The 23,355-nt window shown below is 40.2% G+C and overlaps 1 protein-coding gene across 1 annotated transcript; it reads left to right on the top strand.

Moving 5' to 3' along the window:
- Nucleotides 1–1,528: 1,528 nt before the first annotated feature.
- On the top strand, nt 1,529–22,015 carry LOC134564588 (fructose-1,6-bisphosphatase isozyme 2). The gene is made up of 7 exons (XM_063423486.1): nt 1,529–1,945; nt 4,745–4,907; nt 5,799–5,891; nt 10,473–10,613; nt 11,785–11,922; nt 18,024–18,143; nt 21,209–22,015. The coding sequence occupies exons 1-7, from the start codon at nt 1,773–1,775 to the stop codon at nt 21,401–21,403; spliced, it is 1,023 nt and encodes a 340-aa protein (XP_063279556.1). The 5' UTR covers nt 1,529–1,772; the 3' UTR covers nt 21,404–22,015.
- The last annotated feature ends 1,340 nt before the right edge of the window (nt 22,016–23,355 follow it).

Here is a 23,355-nt window from a genome sequence, read left to right as displayed (position 1 = left end):
CTACAAAGTCTGTTCAAAAGAAGAAAGTCTCACAATCGGTCAGAACATGCTGTGTAACATTTGTTTGAGATCTGAACAGTATCCTGTACATTTAACTGTATCACTGTAATAGGAAAGAGAAATCTTCCAGATTTCTGTCTTCTTCAACCATTGCTTTAGAAGATGTAGTATAAAATCCGAAAACCTGCCTGTTGCTCCATCTGCTCACCAGTTCTTTCTCGACCTTGGAACAGGACTGGAAAAACATCCCCAAAGCTAAGCACATGGGATGGAAGCAGCACTAAACTGTCTTTCTATGTGTGGCTAGTGTTCAGTGCTGTCCATCTCTAAAACTCTTTTTTTGCATCTGATTTCAAAGTAGAAAACCTTAGCATTCAAATCCCTTTAAAACTGAACAAGAAATGTATTTTTCATAGATGAAGAGACATTTCTAGGAAATTCTGAAGAAATGCTAAAGATTAAAAAAGGAACGTGGGAAACCAAAACCTTTTGGCTTCAGCTGCAGTTCCTATTAACTAAGCCACATAAAGTTTTTGTTTTGTTACTGAATTTTGTTTGTCTTCCTGGCAAGATTTTAGTGTAGTAATTTGGGTTAAAGGAATAACAATGAAACGTAATAAAACTTTTCTTCTGTTACTCCAGATTTTCTTGTTTTGCATTCCATATCTTCTAGTTTAAAATAAGAGTGCTGCTAGTAAGTAAAATGAAGCCTACAGTGTATAACAGCATATAGTTTTTCTTACTGCCTAGTCAGAGTGGGAAGACAGTGCTGTAGTTAAACAGTGTTGCAGATAGCGTGTATCTAATGCACAGTCGAATACATTTGTTGGAGAGTTTCTGTCTACCTTCACATTGGCATTGTGTGCTCCAAGAATATTGCTTGTAAGGAATTATTGACAGCATAATTGCAAATTTGTACATACCTATATTTACATGGTGCACTACAACATGAAAGCTAACATAAAATTTCATTTTGTGAGTTACTCCACTGACATGCTTAAATCAGAGAAGTCTTATTGGTAAATTATTGAAGACATAATTACTTTGTAACTAGTCAAGCCACAATGAACCAGTACTTCTCATTCATGCAAGCACTATAATACTACAAACAACCCAGACCAGGAATTAAATCATTAAAATGGAACTGCAGCAGACCAATGAGAAACATAAAACACTCTTACAAAAATGTGTTTAGATGCACTCCTTCAAAACCCTCCTTCAGGGCGGAGGCCAAAAGAGAGTGAAAAAACACGGCTTATGGGAAGGGAACTTCCTCTTCTGGAGTCACAGTGCTGTGAAACACTGTGGCACACATGGTTACTGATGCCTGGTGCTTTCATTTCTGGTGCCTTGTAAACATAGCCTTGGCTATCTGAGCCCATTGCTGAGCAGGAACTACAGGAAAGCTGTTTCCAAGAACTTGGCCAGCGAGAGTTTTGCATTATAATCAGTGTGATGTACAGTGAGAATATGTAACAAGATCTGCACAGGGCTAATTTCAGTGTGTGGGAGGACCAGATGAGCAGTAGTTGCTCAGCTGCAGTCCTGTCTCAGGCTCCTTTCCTGCATCCCAGCGGAGCCATGAAGCCAGCCTGGGGTGCAGTTATTCTGAGCACTCAATCACATGGTCTCAGAAACATCTTAGTAAGTTCTGACCAGCAACGCAGCCAAACACGGCTTTGCCTCAAAATAAAACAGGCACCCAGGATCTCGACACAGCAAGAGAGCATCTTGTCCAGCCAAGCAGACAGAGGCTCTGGTACCCGGCAGAAATGACCGACAGAAGCCCCTTCGAGACAGATATGCTGACGCTGACGCGGTTTGTGATGGAGAAGGGGCGCCGCGTGAGGGGAGCGACGGGGGAGCTGACGCAGCTGCTCAACTCCATGCTGACTGCCATAAAGGCCATTTCCGCCGCCGTCAGAAAGGCTGGCCTGGCCCACATGTGAGTCCTACCTTGCTCCACAGGGAGGAAGAGGAGGCAGACAGACAGCTACTTGCACAGCAAGGCCGGGGGGCGGGCAGGGATTCATAAGTACCTTGGAAGTGCCTATTTTTTAAAGCTGAATAAGGTCAGAGCCTGGATTATCAGGAGTGGGATGCAGGAGACCTCTCTTTCTCTGGAGCTTTTTAATACTGGGTGCAAGATAGACATTTAAATTAATTTCTGTTCTGTAATATTTTACTCTAAAAATGTCAGTGAGAACAAAACTTCAACGCACTGCTCACCTTGATATCTCCTGTACTTGTTGATAGTGATCCGTTTTTAAATCTGTGAATTTGCTAAAAATCACACCATGATATTTTTAACACAAAATATCTTGCTGTGATATTTTCTGCTAAATCCAAGCCCTCTGCTGAACCGTGCAAATCAGGGCTTGGCTTATCTTGGGATGCTGGTTTTCTGCCTGTCTGCTGTATAAGCAATGCTCTAAAGCAACAGCCCTGCGAGAAACTCCATACGCTGCCATACCTGGGTGCATTTCTCTTTCCTTCCTCAAGAGTATCCCACATGCAGGGTTTCAGGCAGGGAATCTCAAAAGGCCTTGGAGGAAAAACAAACATAACAATTTGGTATCTAGTGCTTTCACAGATGGAATAAAAAATAGCCATACCAAAACCTGGAAAGTACTGAGCCGTTCCACATGGACAAGTGCAATAGACATCAGTTTAAGTCTTTTAATGATGATCTATCTGAAGGAGTTCAGAGATATGGAATGCCCTAATGAAATTGTGCGTTTAAAATAGAAAGTTCTTGATACGTATTGAAAGATATTTTTCTGAACATGCCTCAGTGTGTACTTAGACCTGCATTCATGAAAGAGATCAGGAATGTATCTGTGAAAAAAAGTCAACATTATAATTTGTTCAGGAGTTTAGGGTTTTTTCCCCTTCCATAGAAACACCAAAATGTGTAACACTAGGGTTTGGGGGGGGGGGTGTGGTCGGGGGTGGATTTTCTACTTCTGTTGATTATTTGGTCCAAGTCCTCAATCATCATGGAAAATTATTAATTCAATGTCTCAGAACTATTGCCCTCACTTTATAGGACCATAGTGACTAGAGAGGACATGAAACATACTCAAAGTGAACCACAGTTATGAGACTCCTGTGTCCCCAAACTATGCTTTGTCTCTGTTCTTACTGGGTGAAACGGAGTAATTTTGCCTCCTTGACTTAAAGGAATGGTTGCTCTTACATAATTTTCATCTTTATATAGGCAATCTCTGAAATAATTTGTAACAGCAGAGAAATTGTTTGATAGGCTAGAGGTGGAATAACCTATAATAACAATAATAATAATAATCCTTCTTTCCCTTAAGAAAAAACTAAAGCAAACAAAAAAACCCATATCAAAACAAACCAAAACCAAAACCAAACAAAACCAAAAAAACCCCCAACCAAAACCCAAGCCATCCATTACATTAAGGAGCAAATGTTTCTTTTTGCAAACAAAAACCTTCAGATGTTGACTCAGAAATATCTAAAGTATCCAAACATGCAAATGAGTAACTTGCACCATTCAAATTACTGAAACTAACCATGACATTTCAGGAATTCCCATGGCAGACTTTCAACCACTGTGAAAGTGGCTTGCATCCATCTGCGTTTGTGCAGTTACAGGGCTCTGGCTTTTCTTGTCCCTACAAGTAGGAGACTGTAAGTGACTTCTTTAATGTTAAAACACTAAACATGAATTTTTTGACAAATTTTCAGTTCAAAAGTGAAGGATAACTTTTTCCAGGTCATAGACTTGAGCTGTGATTGTGCCTGAAAACACTCTAACTGGAGAGTAGGTACTAACCGTTCCCTGAAAATCATGGTCCTTTTTAAAAATATTAAACTTGGCACTCAAAAATAAAGTGTCCCAAATACTCAATACCTCTGAAAAGCACAGGCAGCTTTGCGCTTTGAGTAAAAGACCTACACCACTCCCAGTTCAGGCCTGCCACTGACCAACATCATCCTAGGGACTAATTACTTGCTTCTTTCGCCTCTGTTCTTCCCCAGCACCCCCTACACCCCCTTTTTAAATTTCCCTTAATTTTCCCTTAGATTTCCCTTAAAAAGCTGTATCTTTTCCCTGTATGATTTTTGTATTTCTAAGATGCCCAGAACATGCACATTGGGTCTAAACAGTGCTTCTTCAACTGGAAGTCTCAGAAACATATTTACTATTATACTATGTCATTAGCATATTGCTAAAATTGGGATAGGGAGAAAAAACATCATCCTCGCTCAGCTGAGGATCACTGAATAAAACAGACCTTGGCCCTGAGATACAGTTTCATATAGCAGATTCCCTGGGGATATCTTTAAAGTCCTGATTTGGAGCTGCCAGGGGACTGAGTGAATGTGGGTTGAAGGACCATCATGGAGTTCTGACCAGCTAGTGGCAGAAAATTCTGCAGATGCTCACTGCACTTTCTGCTTCCTCAAAACTGCAGCTGGTTCATGGGGCTGCTGGGGAAGCCTGGCTCTTACCACCTGGGCTGTGTAGGCTCTGCTTCTGGAGAACATCCACACAGGAGCAAAAGGACCCAGGTAAGGCCTCAAAACACATGCTTTTATTTTCTAGCAGCAGCAACAGTCTTATAATGCATCTCAGCTGTTTCATCCAAAGATTATTTAAAGGTGTAGGAAGATCAGAGGAAGGAACAACCTTGACCTGGTGTTTTTTTTTTCCTAAAAACCTGTAATGTTGGACTCCTTCGGGTTTCTTGACGTTTTTACTGTTCTGTAGGTTTGGTATAGCTGGCACTGTGAATGTGACTGGTGATGAGGTGAAGAAGCTGGATGTATTATCCAACTCCTTGGTGATTAACATGCTCCAGTCCTCCTATAGCACCTGCGTCCTGGTCACGGAGGAGAACAAGGAGGCCATCATCACCCCGAAGGACAAGCGGGTCTGTGCAGCTCGGGGGGTGTCGGCTCAGGCAGCAGCAGGTGGCACTCTTGCTTCAAGTATGAAACCTGGCCCTGGCCCCTGAACCCAACCCTTCCCTGGGGAATTCGGAAAATTTGCACCGTGTCTGCGTTGTTTTGATTAATAACTGTAGTGGGTGGCATGATTTCAACAGCTAAAAGAGATGTGGAGAGTAAAATGATTATTGAAGTTTTGTGAAGGGAGGGAGAATAATTATTTTTAAGCTTGTTAACACATCCCAAATCCCAGTTTTAAGTGTACTATTACGTTCCCTGACCACGGGTGTGATGGTTTTAGATTACATTAGTGTTTAGCAAGATAAAATGAGATGAGAGGCTGGCAGAACTGAGTTTTATGTTACATGTCCAAAGGAAACACCAGACTGCTTCATCAGGCTTCCTTCAGAAGGGGATCGTATTACAGCGGGTTACTGTTCACACTGAAGTAACCTGCCCTTCCCCGAAGACCCTTTTTCTTTCTGCCTTCTTACCCTCAAACCTCACAACACAGCGAAAACCTTTCTTTCGCAGCAAAAAGTAGCAGAACAAAACATATTCATTCGAGAGCTGCTTCCAGAATGAGTCACTCCTTTTGTTTTTAAACCATTTCTTGCCCTGCTCGGCAGCAGAGGACTGCTCCCCTCGGTCCTCTGCGCTGCCTGGGCAGAGCCGTGCCCTCTCCAGTTTCTCTGTTTCCCTTGGAGGGTCGGTGTTGTGCTGCGGGCCAGCTGGGCCGGCAGTGCAGCCTCCCGTGTCAGGCACGCTGGGCGGGATAAACGCAGGGATAAAAACCTGGGAGTTCTCAAGTAAGAGGGAATAGTAGTGTGAAACAACATTGTCATTAAATGGTTCCCTTGCCACTTCTGTTTCAGGGTAAATATGTGGTGTGCTTTGACCCCCTTGACGGTTCATCCAATATAGACTGCTTGGCACCAATAGGAACAATATTTGCTATCTACAAAAAGGTAAGAAGAGCAAATTGCACATCCACGATCCACTTGGTGGAAGCAAAATATCTTGAGTTCATCACCTTGCCTAGTTTCTTCCCACGGTCCGTTGGGTGTCTTGGGCAAAAGGGAGCCTTAGAAAGAGTAGATGAGCACTTGACATTCACGTGTGCCGAAACGCTGCCTGAATCCACAGGAAGGGGACACCCAGCCTCAATGGAATCGTTCGGTGGCAGCACTTCCTTCCTCCACAGACGAGGGCTCTCAGCTGCAGCGGTCCCAGCCCCAGGGCGGCTGCTGAGCTCCTGCAGTGGTGCTGGTGCAGTGCCGGGTGCCGGCGGACGGCTCCTCCTGTCCCGCCGACACGCCTGCGGCGGGCTGGCAGCCCCGCTCCCGCCGCGGCTGCTGTGCCTGTGAGGGGGGGTCCGTCACACGGAAAGGATGGGGGCTGCAGGGAGCAGGGGGCTGCAGGGAGCGGTCAGCCAACCCACCGGGGCCGGGCGGCACGTCTGCTCCCGCGGGGCTGCTCAGAGCAGCAGCTGTGCGGCCAGTCACAAACACTAATAGTTACGGTCATGCCCAGTCTTGTGATTTGTTTGCTAATCTCCCAGCAGTTGGTGTTTGGTTTTGTTTTTTGTTGTTTTTTGTTTTTTGTTTTTTTTTTTCAAAGCCTGAGCTCACGGTCATATGACTGTGGGAGACCCTCAGCCATTGCTGTTGCGAAATAACAGTTTACAGTACTTGTGGCTTCAAAGAAGTCCTTGCAGACTCAGATGCTACGCACTACAAGCTTGAAGCTATTTGCTTCGAGCAAATGAAGATACTCTTATGTTAAGCAGAGGGACCTCCACCCTTTTCAGTTACCTTCCAAAGATATCCTAAATGACAACAGCAGCTCCATATTTGCAGTAGACAATAGCTGAATTTTCCTTTCAAACTATTAAGAAGTGCTTTATTGATTGTTACTGAAAGGTAATGTGGAAGAAGAAAAGTGAAATGTTTATTCCAGTAGGTAAATATCACTTAAGAAAGAAAACATAATTTTAGGCCATTTAAGGTTCATGAATAATATTTTTGAAAAGGTAGAACCATTGTGATTCCAAAGGATGAACCTTAGCATATACCAGTTGTGAGATGAGCTCTTGGCTGATTTTCTCACATTGTCTCACCTTAACTTAATTTCCAAAGGCACACTCTCCAAAGCAGAGACATCTGGCTCATTTTAGGAAAAAAAAAAACCAACCACCAAAAAAGAACAACAACAAAAACCCAACAAACCAAAACACCCAAACAAACACAACAGATCATAAGCACTCTTATAGAAAGGCCAGACTCGGACAACACATTTCAACCCTGAAAAGAGTTATCTGATTGCTCCCAATGCAGAGCCTCTACCACAGTGGGAGGGACCATTTCCTCATGTCAGAAAAGTACTCTATCAGTTTCTTAGGAAAACCCATAAGGAAATAATGCTATCTCAGCTTTATTTGATTTTTCCACCTGGCCTTTGCTTTCTGAGACCAGAGCAGTGCTGTTGAAAATCAGAGCCACCAGAAAAGGGGGGCTGAGGGAGGAGCTTTGCAGAATCAGCAGGGAATTGGACCAAGACAGCTGCTGCCACTGAGGGGATCTCAGTTGCCAAAGTGTCAGGATGTGGTGACAGTAAATACTTTTTGCTTGGGTTCTTCCCAGGTTTTCATGCCACTGAGCTGAATCTACAATCCTTAATTCATTCTGCAAAATATGCTATGAAACTCTCTTGCTTCGTTTCACTCTAGTTTTGGTTTGTAACTTTGCCCAATGCCTCTGATGTATTTTATTTGCTACCCTTAATTGTAATGGGGACAATGTTCTTCCCTTCATGTGTTCCCTCACAGAGAAGGTGTGAGAATTCAGTATAATCAGTATAAATCAATATAATCAGTATATTCAGTATAAACACAAAAGCTACTCATGAAAACACATGATACAAGTGGAGACCTGGAAATCAAGTCATTTTAGTGCTGCTCTCAGTGCTGATGAGAATTCCATCACGTGATGTCAGGCAAATCACAAACAAAAAATTTAAAAGTCAGGTATCACCTGAGGGTACTGCTATAGCCAGACTCTACAGCCTTTGTTTCATCAGCCTTGCACCAATTATGAGTTATAATGACAGAGTCACAATAACCCATTATTGGCAATCCATCTGTCTGTTTTATTGCTTTGCATAAAGACCTCCAAAGGCATTTCACTACCACCATTATAGTCAAAATATAATGGACAGGAAATCCATCTGTGCACCAGAAAAAAAGAGAAAATAGCAATTATCAGAGTGTACTGTCCAGCTTAATTCCCTGGTTTGTTTAACAGTACATGGTACTTGGCAGGACAAAACTCCTGCAGTCCTAACATTGAAGTATCAGCTGATCGGTAGCTTTTTCACATTCTAACGAGCTCTGCAAAATGTTTGCTTCAAACTTTTTCTCCTTCATTTTGGAAGCTAGCTCTTCAAAATACAGTTGTGAATAAGGATGAAGAAAAAAGTGAATTCAGGAGGAATTTACTTCAGCTGCCTATGCCTTGAGGGAGGAATTCCTCTGGTTTTTTTATAATCAACAAGACAACAAGTATATAATTTCTCAGTCATATTAACATAGAAAATGCATTTAAGAAATAGGACTGAAAAGCTTATTTCATAAAAAAAATTTTTAAAACAATATCACATATAATGCAAAGTTCCATGTATTGTATATACACCGTATTCTAGAAAACAAATCACTTTGCTCTGTTCATAAAAAATTATCTTTTCTTTAATGAGAAGAGCATACAAAAAGCTATGACAATCATAATATGTTTGAAACTACCTGCCTAAATGAATGTTTAATTCTGTGTTTGATGCTGCAAATAATTAGTCTGCTGTAGGCAACCACTGGTCTTAACGGTGAGATATGTGTGCCATAGGGGTACATTTTCAAAAGAGATAATGCTACCTAGGCCATAATAGTTGGTACTATAAGGATTGTTTCACAAAGTATTGGCTACTATTACTCAATATTGAAGCTCTGAAATATGGAAACAAATGTTTAAACTAGTCTTCCTTCATTGTCTGCCTTATAACCTCTCAGAATAAGCAGCTTGACATAGTTTCAAGGGACAGAGTACCACATATATTTACTTGTTCATGCCATATTTCAGCTCCAGTGAAGGGCTGTCAGCTGGATTTTTTATTTCCACAGAAGGACTTGGTGAAGTAGTACTAAAAAGATTTGCACAAAATACAATTAAAAACTGTAAGTGAAGTAACTTAAGCAACAAAGTCTTTCAGCTGAAAATGAAAACATTTTAATGTGAAATAACTGTCTTCATGTACCAAGATAGGTGTCATTTTGGTGTCCCACATCTCAGTTTTCCTCAAGGTATTGGCATACAATGACGAATAGGAGTACTTTGCTAAGACCCTGATAGGAAAATATTTTATCTTCTACACAAGACAGTCTTCACAGATTTAAATTTTTTTTTAAATCAGATATTCAAGGCTAGACCTGCTGTTTCTGAGCTGCTTCTCAATCTAAATAAGCCTGTGCAATCACTGAAAAACTGTCAGAGTTAGGAACAATAAAATACTATGCCATGGCCTGAAGGAAGGGGGGGTTTTCATTTAAATTTCCAAAGGACCACCACCAAAAAACATCCATACAAGACCCACCACAACTGGAGAACTTGTAAGCATTGCTATCCTCATTTTGTAGTAGCAGGAGACGAAGGCTGGAACCAGCCTTCCCAAGTACTGTTAGCTGTCCTCCTTACCTACCCCACCAGACAAACTCTTGTAAGCCGTGGCTGAGGCACGCCCCTAGAGCTGGCTGGAAGTATTTGCACCATGTCTGCATGGGCTACTATTGTTCCATGACAACCAAAATTCCAAATCAAAATACAAGTGTCAGAAATTGAACTAAAAGCTTGAAGTGAAATGCCATCTGAATGTTCTATGTGGAGTTATAGAGGAGTACCTGCACTTATGCACACTTTACATAACCAAACACATTTTTTGTGTTGTATATAATATGACGAACATTTGTATATAATAGATGAACGTTTATATCTCTTCAGTTATGCATCCCTTCACTAGCAGAAACCAATGCACAAACTTGGTTCCATCATAGTGACCATATGTACCCTTTCATTCTGTACTATGGAAGCATTTTTCTGCAATGGTAATTACAGCAATTGTCTCTCAGCTAATCGCTCTGAGGGGTGTCAGTATGATAGCTCATGTTACATTTACAGAAAATTAGTGTCTCTGCTCTATCTCAGGTTTCTGATGATCCTCATTTAATAGCTGGGGCTATAATGCCAAGGGATAGTTTTGTGGCATGTGTCATATCAATAGCGTGACATGTATAAGATAGCAAACTCTCAACATCCTGTCCCAGCATGTACATGTGCCTGTACCAAACTTGCCCTGAACAAGGAGGGCGGGGAGCAATCTCTGGTTTTGTTGTTTCAAAGGCCTGCATTGACAGAAAAAGGAAATCTGTCACACATTATTTATGAAATGTTGTTTTTATTGTTCATTGTCAGAATTTAACCTTTGGCTCATCGATATTTTTTCCTTAGGAAACAGATGATGAGCCCTCTGAAAAAGATGCTCTACAGCCCGGACGCAATATTGTTGCTGCAGGCTATGCCCTGTATGGTAGTGCCACACTGGTTGCCCTCTCCACAGGTCAAGGAGTGGACTGCTTCATGCTCGATCCGGTACAGTCATGGTGGTTAATCACATTGCCACGGTCTTTTAGAGCTTTACCTGTTTTTGTTAATCCTTGTCTCTGTAATCTATCTACTATATGCAATTATTTTTTTCATGTCCTGGAGCACCCCACCTTCTCTTTACAAGCATTTAATAATATATAAATGTGTTGGTTGCAATACCTGCTTGTTTTTTGCCTACTCAGTAGGAGTGAAATTAAAAGTTAAATCCTCAGTTAAGTTGAGGATTTGAAACCCTCTTCATTCAAACCAACACTTAAGACAATTTAATTTGTACAGTGTCTTTGTCTTCACTTAAAGGAATCTGTGTTTATTTAATTCTTGATTTTTCTGTCTGAATAAGGACATCAGCATGTTCACTGTTTAGCCTGAGGCAAAGACCATTTTTTCTATAGCTTGAGCCAAGTGATATTTCATTTCCTGAGTGCAGAGTTTTATGGCTGTCCCCTAAGGTGGATACCCAAAAATTTGCAAAAGCACAATGCCTGTACAATTGAACAAGCACCACTCTTCAGTGCCCAGGAAAACTGTGGGAATGTAGAAAGATCATTCATTTGTTAAACCAGAATTAGATGTGGGGAATAGCATAGCGATTTTTCTATGGTTTTGTGGTTGCTTTGTTTTTTTTAATAAAAGGATGAATTATTATCGAAACATCTTGTAACCTTTGCAAATAATCTCATTCCAACTGGAAAGAACTGGGAGGTGAACTGCTCTGCTTGAGACAAAGTCAAAGGTGGAGGTTGAAATCAGACTGCAGACAGCAACACATGGGTGTAGATGACCACATTCTCTTTAAGATATTTAAACAAGACAGGCAAGAAGAGTTCGAAAATCAGAAGGCAGTATAATTTCTTAATTTACAGCCTTATGATTTGAAGACAGAGATTCATGATCCATCTGCTTTCAGGGCTGATTGGTGTTCTTTCGATACTCTAGTCCAATTAGATTTTTTTATAGTACCAGTGTGACAAGTTTTCATTAATTTAATGCAAATTCTCTGTTTTCTGCTCTTTTTGAAATATTATGAAGTTGTACACCACACTGGTGCTGAAAGGATCAAACTGTACTAGAATTTCTGCCATGTCTACTGTGACCACTGTTACAGAAAGTCAACAAAATTTTCTGCTGCCTGCTAATATATTATCCTGTCTTGCAGGGTCTTGGTGAATTTATTTTGGTAGACAGAGATGTTAAAATCAAGAAGAAGGGGAAGGTATACAGTCTCAATGAAGGTTATGCAAAGTATTTCGATGCTGCAATGACAGAGTATTTGCAAAAGAAGAAATTCCCTGAGGTAAGAAAGAATTAGCACTGTACCCAATGCACCATGCACTGGCAAGCACTGCATTCCATGCAGTCCTGGCTGATGGAAAAGGATTTGAAGGTCTTCCTGAGTTCAGACCCATGTAACCCTTTCATACCAGCTGGTCCATTTTTGAGATGCACCTATTGGAGCCTTTTTTTTTTTTTTTTTTTTTGGGATCCTGAAATCTTTTAACTTAGATTTTGTTGAATAAAATCATAGCTTTTTTGTGTGTGTGTGAAGGGAAATGTGCTGAAAAACCAGTTCTTTCAGCAAAGCTCTGGAAATGTGCACGCCAAATCTGCGGATACCCTCATTTTCTGGCTTTATTGGAACATGCAGTTCAGTCATATGTGCAGCTGGGCATTCAGGACTAGATTCCATGTGCTGCCCAGAAGGTTTTTGCAGGAATCTGGGTGGCATCACCTTCTCCTTCCTTTACCCTCTTGCATCTGAAAAATGCAGTATCATTCTTGCAAGGTCTATTTGCCTCATATGGAGCATGAACCCACCTCTAGGTTGGGGAGAAGACCTGAACAAACTGTGAGGCAAAATTTCACTTTATTTGGTGGTTAAAAGTAAGACATCCATGTCTGATGAACTTCCTCGGAGAAAGACATCCCATGTCTGATGAATTTGCTTGGACAAATACAGTTTTGTATTAACATATCAATGATAGGAGGACAGAACATGAACTCTCTATGTGGAAAGCTGGAAGCTCTCCAGAAAGTGTGGCAATGTGAAGAGTAATTCATAATGAAATATGGTGATGTGGATCAACTCAGGACTTAATTTGGTCAGGAAATTGTTTTTAAAGCTCTTCCTATTAAAAAAGTCAGATATTTTTAAAGCTATTAGTTGTCAAGGATACTTGTAATATGGTTTGTGTTAAATAAATGGATTCAGTAATAATCTCAGGATGCTGTAAAAAGGAAATATAATGAGTAAGCAATTAAACTATGGTCCCATGATAAACTCCTCCTTCTGACCTAAAAAATCTGGATTTACCATATCAGCTATAGCTGCAAGACTACTGACTGAATATCAAACCCACCTTTTCATATTACCCAGACTGTAGCTACAGAGAATGTCACATCACAGCATTCTAAATATATTAACTTTGAATATTTGAGATTATTTTGAGACTTCAAAGTCTGCATTCAGCTGTGAGAGAGGAGGCCCATGACACAAATTTCATACTTCCTGAAACCTAATCCAGCAGGGAAAGTGGAGAATATCTGTGCTTCTCATTTTGCTCACAATGTACCATGCTATGTATTCAGTATAAAGCACTAGGACTGGATTTAATAATTTGTGTTTTTGCAAAGCACCAAAGAGTTGTTTAAAGTAAAACTCTTAAACAAATGCATCAACCCCAGGCAACTAGGAAATACAGTTTTTCTTCACTGTTTGAAGAGATTTCAAATAGTGGAAAGACCAGACAGAGGTATTTCCCCGCAGGATCAATGAGAACAGCTCCATCATGTGACTCACTAAATCTTTAAGTTAGGACATACCAGAAAAAACTTGTTTGCAAACATTATTTTATCTCAAACCTGTGCATCTTCTGATGAAAACCTATTGAAACTGTTGGTCTAATGCAACAGAATTTGGCAGATGTTTTTCTTGCTTTAAAGCAAGCAAAAACACAGAAGTGCATGGGTTACTTGGGTAACCCAGTTGTGCTGAACAACCACATTTTTTGCTGCTCTGAGATGTACAGTTGTCTGCATGAGAAGGGCTGAGGCACAAAAGCTATGGTCACCAAGCACAAGGAAGTACCCTGCCCATCTGAAGCTTGTTATGAACCCGAGTTTTGGAAACAAGACAGCTCAGTCCCTTGATTTGGAAAGGACATAGTATTTGTGTTGTGGGGAGGACTAGAGAGAAAAGGTTTTGGAATCTCTCCTTAGCATGAAATGTGCTTTCTGGCCTCATCTGTAAGCCTAACCAGCTACAGCCACATTGGTGATGTTCTTACCTTCCCTACAGGAGCCAGGTGGAGATTTCCACAGTTTCAGTCTTTGTCCCCTTCACTCCAGCATGCAGAAGGGTAGTGAGGGCTTCTGGATATCCCTTGCCCATGATTTGAGGAGGAACTGATGTGTGGGCATGGAGGATCACCTTCTTATTTGGTCAGATCATTCACCCTGTATTCTTCTGGCCACTAGAAGCCAAGAGACCAGGCATCCGTTTTAGCTATTTGTCACTTTTATGCATTTTTATTCCTTAGATCTTACCTCTATTAACTTCTTTCTGTGGTTCTTAGTCAACATGCTATTCAGATGACTCTGACATTGCCATGAAAACTGAAAAGTTAAAAATAAAACAGGGAAACAAAAGTAGAATGTTGTTCACAACTCGTCCTATGTTCTATATAATTGTCATTAGCAATAAAATACTAAAAATCAACCATTTATGAGAAGAAGAGAGATTTCCCCGTACTATCTAACAGCAGTGTCCCAAATCAGACAATTTGGACTACAAAGCCGCATTGACCCTCAGAGTGTCTTGTGGATTACCATTTACCCAAGGCATCAATTCTGAATAAAAAGAACTAGAAAAATGCTGATGTTCTGCAGGCCAGGCCTAAGCCTCCTCCTACTATCATGTAGTGGGAAACATGTCTAACCACATTTCTTTTGCTATGGGAGTGAAGCTTATTTTTTTTAAGCATGAGAAAATCATACTGCTGCTCAACCAGTTTGAAGAGCAAGCTTGTGTTTGCAAACTTGCCTCTAATGCAACAGGTTTACTCCAGTCTGCAATGCCCAGTGGGCACTTCTGGGCCAGAAACTGTCTCTGCACAAATTTTACTATATTTCCTCCCAACACATGTTCTTCCTCCCATAATGGCTGCAAGGCCCTAGCTTCTCTCTGGCAATGGTTCACCCATGGTAGAATTTGAAACATCCTGTGGGCATTGTCACACTTTGCTGTGACACCTACTTTTATCTTTGCTTCCTACATCCAGGCACAAGAGAAGATGAGTCTCATCACAGCTTGCTGCTGCTGAGAGCTATGCAACTGAGACTCCCTGGTTAAGGATTTGTCTCAGCAATGCCATTAAACACTTGCCCTCAACAGCACATTTCAATATGAAGCATCAGCCAAACTGTGTCTGAGGGATGCTAAAAAGCTGGTAAAATCATTGTTTTGTCACCACATCTGTATGTAGAGTAAGGGATGTAGGGTGTTGCAGTTGTAGACTGTAGAAAAAATGTCTTGCCCCCCCTCTCCTAGTCATCATATTTATCTAAGAAAAACCCGTTCTTGTTCTGCTGTGGAAGAACAGGGTTGTCAGAAATCAGTAGAAGAAATAAATGAAAAACTGACTTCTATCAGAATGTGAAGAAAAAAATCACAGGACCTATCTGTTATGAATAATTTTGGTTCATTTGTGTCAAGAAAAAAAAAAAGGGGGGGGGGATAAACCAGAGGGTAGCCACAAGTTTACTCAAACATCATGGATGCTGACCAAGGGAACATGAAGGTTCAACTCTTTCATTGGCATCAACTGAACAATCAGAAGTGGTTATTGAGCAAACACAGAGCTTGGCATTACTGAGGACTTGGGATGAACATGCCTAGCATTCATGCTTTATTTTTTTGCTTGAGAAGAATGCCTGGGCAATATGCCAGCACGCATGCAACACCTATTAACTTTCTCATCTGTAAAAAAATGAATGGGCAACAAAACTGGAGGAACAAGAAATAACATTTCATTAACTAAAAGGAGTATTTATTCTTCCCATGCAGACAGCTGTATGCTAAGAGATGTAAAAATTCTATTTCAATATCTGGGTAAAGTGACAACCTTATGAGAAGGGATGAATTTATCTTCTGTATCTTCCTCAGCGCAGTCTCAGTACTGTGTCTCTAGCTGATGAATATCTATCTAGGTAGGAAGCAACTAAAATAGTCAGTGGCATCTCATGAGCTTAGAATACCCTGAGTTAGAAGGGAACCCACTGAGCCTCTTTCGCATAACACTGTCCAGGGACACACAAATTATGTAAATAATCTGCATCTGAATAGGAAATCCAGCACATTCCAAACCTGTCAAATCATCCAAACCTGGCTCAGTTGTGCAGCTCATGGTCTCTAAATTTCATATCTATGGTTTACAGAGTCCTTATTTGATAATATCATAGAAGCAATCCTTAGCAGTCTGCTTGTTAATATGTTATGGCTTTTCTTAGTGTTCAACACACTGTTTTTAAGACTTAGTTCATTACCTTTTAAAACTACAAAATAAAGTTCTTCTTTTGATTGTATTTTTAAACGTAATTTGAGACTATAACAACATCTTTCCCAGACTTTAACTGAAAACCTGTATTTGTCTCTCTTTAATACCTCTGAAGCTGTTTGGTTTCTCCCAATGTCAGATTTTTACAATTGCAATTTTACAAGTACAAACAGCTCTGAGATGGAGAAGCTATCATATGAAACCTAAATATGTAGCTATTTGAGCATAAGTCATGAACAACAAGGGACCAAATCCTTAAAAGCTTTGTTCACTTGTGCCTACAATTAATGGGACCAGATTTAAACAAAACTAAATGTAAAAGCTCTAGGCTGTGTCTTATCAATCAGTCTTTCCTAGTTTGCATTGTTTTCTTCTGAATTTTTCATAGTTCTCCTAATGAGTATAACACGAATCATGAAAACCAATATATTTACAGTTGAACAAGGATTATTACATCACCTAGAATATATCTCTTTTCGAGTTTCATTATCAGCTATATCAAAAATCCAAGTCTTATATTTAGCAGTACAGGACTTAACTTCCTAGTGTTCTGTTGCTTTATAATGTGTAATTTCATGAGAATTTTTCTCCATTTTAAAAGAGAGTAATTATCAAAAGTTCATAGTCACATTGAACAATTTGAAAAAGCGATCTCAAAATGGAATTATGTTTTTCGCTATTTTCCTTCCAATTGTGGATTTTTTTCCCCAGCCAAACTTACGATTTTCCTGGGAAAGGTGACTAACTTGTGGTGTCTGAAGGTCTTGGAGCTGGCATTGCTGAACAAGTTTTCAATGTATTTTTCTAGATCTAGGATGAGTACAGGATGAGCTTTGTAGGAAGTGCTAAGATCTTTTCTTAGGAAACTGATCCAAACAGAAAAACATGCTGAGATATTTTCAGACTTTTTCATTGTAATACAAAACATATATGCGTATTAAATGTTCATGAAGTTCAGTCTCTAGTAATGTTCTCGGAAGATGAAAATTCCTCCTCAGCTTTATTGAAGACAGATTGAGGGATATGAAAAGACCAGCAAAATTCCTCTCTTGAAAAGCTTTCCTTCAGTTTACATCTGTATTTTGTGTTTCCCCTTCATAAAGATATGGTGACATGTCATATTTCTTGAGTGGAGCTTATTTGGTCTACTATATTACTTTTATTTATATAGGTTCAAGATACCTTGCTTGTCTTCTTTATTTCCTACCTAACCATTTATATGACCAGCAGGCCTGAGACTGACATGAATAGTTCCTTGATTGCTCTTGCTAAAATGGCCTGTCCTTCAACAACATCAATTTCTAAGCTAAGAGCAAGGAAAATTACATTCATGAATAAATGAATTGCTGTCTCCCAAACTAAGCTGCAGAATGTATGCTATGACCAGTTTCACCACTTGACGAATAAGCTAGAAGGTAGAAGTTGGTGTCCTCTTGGAACCATCTGGACATGTAGTGGAATGACATCCCTCCTCATGCACTGGCTTAGGAACCAGTGGAAGATCAAAAATCAAATTATTTTGAGCTTGTTCTGATAAGGCAAAGAAGTTTTCAGTCCCTTGGTTTTTCACAATCTGGGGTTTGATTCCAAATTGTGCACTCAAGTTACAGGCATTCTGGTTTGCATACTGTGAATGCAGCTCTTTGTAACTCTTACCTTTAAACCCTGTAGATGATCACATCTTACAAAAGGCTGAGCTTAGGACTGATTTTGGTGTTTGCAGTATCCATAAGCCGCCATTGATTTAAGCAGCTTTGATTCCCATTTCATAGCAAAATTACACTTTGCCATGCTGTTAATTGTCTAGCCTGGTAAATACAGTGCTTTACTCTATGTTTTTCAGGATGGCAGTTCCCCATATGGTGCCAGGTATGTGGGCTCCATGGTTGCTGATGTTCACCGTACACTGATGTACGGTGGGATCTTCATGTATCCTGCTAATCAGAAGAGTCCTAAAGGAAAGGTATATATTTTGATTTCCTTTCTGGTGAATTTAGCCAACCTAATACCTCTGGTTTTATGAGAGCAATAGTTTAGATAAATAAACAAGTAATCCTTCTACTGTGGAAAAAATTATTAATGAAAATGATGGTCAGCTATCGAATTTAGGAAAGAAATGTAGGTAATGCCAATTTAGGCCAGAAATCCTCCTCTTTGCTTTTATATTACAAAATACTGAAGTGGTTTGCCTGCAACCAAGGACTTAATAATTTTTCTGAAGATAATATTTCAGTACAATAGAAGCCCATTGAGATACCTGAGCATAGCTGGCAGATACAACACAGATCTAAGTAAAAACTCTGCACTTTAAACTGGCAACTGGAGTTATCCCACCAGGCGATGGGATATGCTGAGCCTCAGAAAAAAAAGGCTTTCCTACCTTATGTTTCCAAAGGACACGGAGCTGATATCACCCGCTCTGAAAACTCAGGCTTCTACTACCTGATCAGAAAAGGTCATTGCAGTGGAAGGTGGCCTTCATGCAGCATTTTAGGAAAATATGACTTCCCATTTGGACACCGGTACAAAATGCACCATGACAATGCACTGCAATTAAATGAAGTCAGTCTTTGAAACGGATGGGCCATGGACCATTGTCAACCTCAGCTTCTCTTCTGCAGCATCAGATACCCTTATTATCAGCTTTCTAAACAAATACGTTTTGAGAGATCTAGTCATACAGCTGATCTGTGGACCAACAGAGACCTGCAGGTCATCCTTAGGAAACCATTGGCTCAGTACATAGTACATATAATAGGTTGGACATGGTGTTCTGACTCCAAGAATACATTCTTTCCTGATCTACACCATACTTTAAACCTTCTATTCAAATGTTTTTGCTTCCATGGCTGGAGAAATCTGCCCCATCTCCCATACTGGTCTCAAAATATCTGGTTGTCTACAGTTTTTAGGGAGAGACGAGTACTGATTCCATTGTGGTGAGGTTGTATTTACCAAAATACCAGCAGATACAAATGGTCTTCAAAGAAAAACAGTAAAATAATTATCTTCAACATATACAACCAAAAATGTCTGCATGTTTATCCAGGCAAAAATTATTTAAATTTTTGAATCAGTATCCCACGGAAAAAAATCGCAAAACACCACCCTAAAAAGCCCTCACTAAGTGATGTGGATCTGTTTGTACATAAGAGAAAGGGACAAAAAAGGAATTTGCTGTGTGTGAAAAAAGTGAGTTTGCTGACTATCCTCTTCAAATTAAACTTTTTGTTTTGAAATCTGTACTAAACCATTGTTGAAAAGAGAAAATGAGAAACAGGACAAAGGAATAAAGGAATGGAGGACTTACATAACTTTCTAGAAATAAAAGTTTCCACAGGAGTTAACCCACATTTGTTATTGGATTTCTCTGGCTTGAACTGCCAGAGAGTAATGGAAGAAGCAAAAAATGCTATCATTACAAATAAGTTTTATTTCCATTTCAGAGTGTAGGTGTATATAGTTCTATTCACATATATCTTTCCTTATTGGAGAACCAATACCCTTGTGGCAAGCACCCTGATCATCTTTCCCCTGAAACACAGTCAATGCATTTGGTTAGAGAGCTGAAAAGAATCAAACGTTACTGGAATTGATCAAAAGTCCTTAGAGTAAATGCAAATGACATGGATGTAGGCTCTAAAACATACAGTTCCTTCCTTAAGTTAAAGAAAGAAAACTAAATGCTCAATAAACTCTATAGGACAAGACAACAAATAAATATTTTGTAATGATATATTTTGAATGATATCTTTTATAAACTTAAAGCTTATAGTTCTCTATTAAGCAGAAATGCTAAACCTATCTGAACACAGAGCCCCTTTGAAGATCCGTAAGTGCAATTGCACTGCTACCCGAAGAAAAAGTGCTTTCCTCGAGTTGCATAGTCGCAGCTAAGCAACGTGAAACTTGAAATGTGGTGCCATGGTGATACCACTGCTGCTTGTTGGCTCCTAATTTTCCAGAATAGGGCCAAGCAATAGGAAGAAGAGTGAAAGATGTTGGTCCTATGTTGCCTCAGAGATGGAGTCCTTGTACGAGAAGTAGCACTTCAGTGGGCTTTAAAGATAAGAAAGAAGGTGCTATTTAACTTGTGGTATATAATGGTTTTGTTACAGTGTGCTAAAGGCACGAGGGGCAGTGAAGTTCTGTGTTCAACCTACTTCTCTGTCAGAATACAGTAGCATTCTGTCACACTTCCTTTTTCCCAGAAAACATTCCCTCTTTTGTACATGTCAAGAGTCCTTTAAATGAAATATGTGCTAATATTGTTGTACATGAGCACTTCATAGATAAACCTACAGAAATAATGTTTGTTCAGAACTGACCAGCTATCATCAATATTCATTTAAACACGGAAACTTTTGGCATAGGTCCTAAATAAGTTTGCATTCCACCAGAACACACTCATCCCAAGAGGTAACAATTTGAAAAAATTTAAACAGATATCAGGAACCAAACCAAAAGGGAAATTTTGCCTTATCCAGCTAAGTTTAGGTCACTAATATCTATCTGAATATAAATATATTTCTGAAGAGAAGCAATAAAATCCTGAAATATGAAACTAGAAGCATCAAATTTCAAACTCCAAAATATCCTGACTAAACATAACATGATTATCCCAAGCTCTGAGTTAACACATAAAGGCTCCATATGAGATGTTTTAGCTTTTCTTTCCCAGTACTGTTAGTTTACCTGGATTAACTGTTTTGCTGATGTTTGTGGCACTTTTGACATTTTTGACAAAGTACAGCTTCACTGGTGCTGCAAATCTGTGTATCAGCTTGGAAATGATGGTGGTGGTGCCTGGAGGTAAGGTCAGTGCACTGTTCCTCCAAACAGAAGGCTTTAGGGAAGGGGAGAAGAAGAGAGGGAAGGAGAGGCTGTCTGAAAGACATTGCTACTTTGGTCAACTGAAGTTTGGCACAAGATTTTTTAAAATCGTGAAAGGAATGCTAAAGTTTGGCTAGTCCCTTGATATCATTTACCCCAAAGACAATCACGTGTCTCCTCCTTCTTTCCTTCTAGCTCCGACTTCTCTATGAATGCAACCCTATGGCTTTCATCATTGAGCAGGCAGGTGGGATGGCAACTACAGGGACTGAAGCAGTGTTGGATGTGAAACCTGAGAATATTCACCAGAGAGTTCCTCTTATACTTGGCTCTCCAGATGATGTGCAAGAATACCTTTCTTGTGTACAGAAACACCAGAAGAGCAGCTAAAGACTTTCCACATCAAATCTTCCTTGTCCATTCTCAGTCTCCAAAAAAAGTTTTACCTTTCAAAATGGTGGATTCTAGCATTCACCACCAACCTCTCAGTGAAAGCCCCAGTTTACAAGAACCAGAAAAACAGTGAGATTTTGTTTCTCCTTGCAGGCAAGTGTAAAAATCCTTTCATTCAGATTTATGCAGGGCAAGTGCAAAGACAGAGTCATGACAAACAGAAACTACTTACTTTATATAATATTAACAAAAGGAAGTGAATTATGTCAGTATCCCTATTTGATCTGGAGCTTTACATTTGACATTACATGGGTCGCATTGTTTGCGACAGGATTTCCACATCAATATTTGCAATGCCATTGTCTGGTTTTTCTGTCAGAAGCTTTCTTGCAAATGCTTTTTATCTTGACAGCCGTAAGAAGAGCAGAAGTCTCATGCTGCCTGAAACAGTATTTTTAAGCTGCAAGCTATATATATTTTGAGTAATTAATAGAGATGAAAATGCTGCAGTGTTGCCAGGGGATTTAATTTCTTGTAAGAACAGGAAATGTCATGTGTTATTTACACACACCTTTCAAAGCACAAATTACAATAAACCATTGCTATGGATGTGACACGCAAATTATGCCTATTCTGTTGATCCATTGTCCTCTGCATTGTCCTCTGATCCATTGTCCTGTGCAAGAGGACACAAAGGCACTGTTATACCTCCATTGTCTCTTACTTTGAAAGATTCTTATTTCAGTTTGGAGTGCCTTTTTACACATTATATTGCCATTCCTAGTCATTGTGTTGTCCACTCTTTAAATGGAAGGGAACACCTAAGTTTTGTAGATGCTTGTAGTCAAAGGGAACAACAAAAGTCAGATGGTCTTCAGAAGCTTACAAAACTTTATTAGTAAATTCCACACCTGGCATGAGAATGGATACAAGTTAGTCTCTGATCTCCTACAATTAGCACATAGCAGTGGGGTTTGGATAAAGAGGTAGGGCAAAAGGGCAGAGAGCAGGAGGGGGAGAGAGAGAGAGAGAGAGAGAGAAAGAGAGAAAGAGAGGGGTGAATTAAAGAGGAGGGGGAAGGCAAGAGAGACACAGTGAGAGAGTCCTGGCTTCAGCATGGCCCCAGCTGATGGGGAGTCCAGGGACAGAGGGTGCACACGAGCCTGGGTTTTGTGAAAATTCTTTTTTTCCCTGCCATGAAGATAACTTTCTCATTTTCTATACAAACTAGTTATCATGCACAGTCTGTTCTTTCAGACCTTTCTGCAAATGGACCAGAGGGCTTCAGGTGTCTTGGGTGGTCTTGATCCCTCCCTGTAGTCCATGCATGCCCCCTTCTCAGTCTCATTCCTGTGCTTGCAATGTGTTGTCCTTATCTCCAAGACTTACAACAAGGATGTTTGTCCTGGAAAAGTGCTGCCCTACTTCTGTATGGCCACCTTCTCCAACCACACCCTGTTCTTTCTCAGTGTGTTACCAACAATCACTGGTGGTTGTTATCAACAATCCTTGGTTGGCTCCACAACGATCTGGTTACTGTTGTTTGAGACATACACATTAGCCCTTTGTCTTAGGGAGTCAGGATCCTGTGTGACCTTCTTGAGAGCCACATTCAACCTCTCCAAAGACCTACTTATAAGAATCCCATAGGATAAGGTTCGAGAAGATAAGGAGGTCCAAGAGAGCTGGTCAATATTCAAACATCACTTCCTCCAAGCTCAAGACCAGTGTAGTCCTATGAGCAGGAAACCAGGCAAAGGGAACAGTGGATCTGCATGGATGAGCAGAGGGTTTCCAGAAAGACATTTCTGGGATCTGAAATCCAGGCCCTGTGGGATGACTGTAGGAACATCATCAGAGTGTGCAGGGATGAGATGAGGAAGACTAAGGCCCATTCGGCATTGAATCTGGAGAGGGCAACTGAAAGGGCTTCTACAAGTACATCAGCA

This window comes from Prinia subflava, chromosome Z (assembly GCF_021018805.1).
Source record: "Prinia subflava isolate CZ2003 ecotype Zambia chromosome Z, Cam_Psub_1.2, whole genome shotgun sequence".
NCBI classification, from domain to species: domain Eukaryota; kingdom Metazoa; phylum Chordata; class Aves; order Passeriformes; family Cisticolidae; genus Prinia; species Prinia subflava.
This window is presented reverse-complemented; position numbering and strand designations above follow the sequence as displayed.

What these genes read in the sequence shown, in the direction of transcription:
- LOC134564588 (XM_063423486.1), top strand. Translation starts at nt 1,773, where the DNA reads ATGACCGACAGAAGCCCCTTCGAGACAGATATGCTGACGCTGACGCGG. An exon ending in AAGGCTGGCCTGGCCCACAT is followed by an intron (nt 1,946 to 4,744) that starts GTGAGTCCTACC and finishes ACTGTTCTGTAG; the next exon opens with GTTTGGTATAGCTGGCACTG. An exon ending in TCACCCCGAAGGACAAGCGG is followed by an intron (nt 4,908 to 5,798) that starts GTCTGTGCAGCT and finishes CTTCTGTTTCAG; the next exon opens with GGTAAATATGTGGTGTGCTT.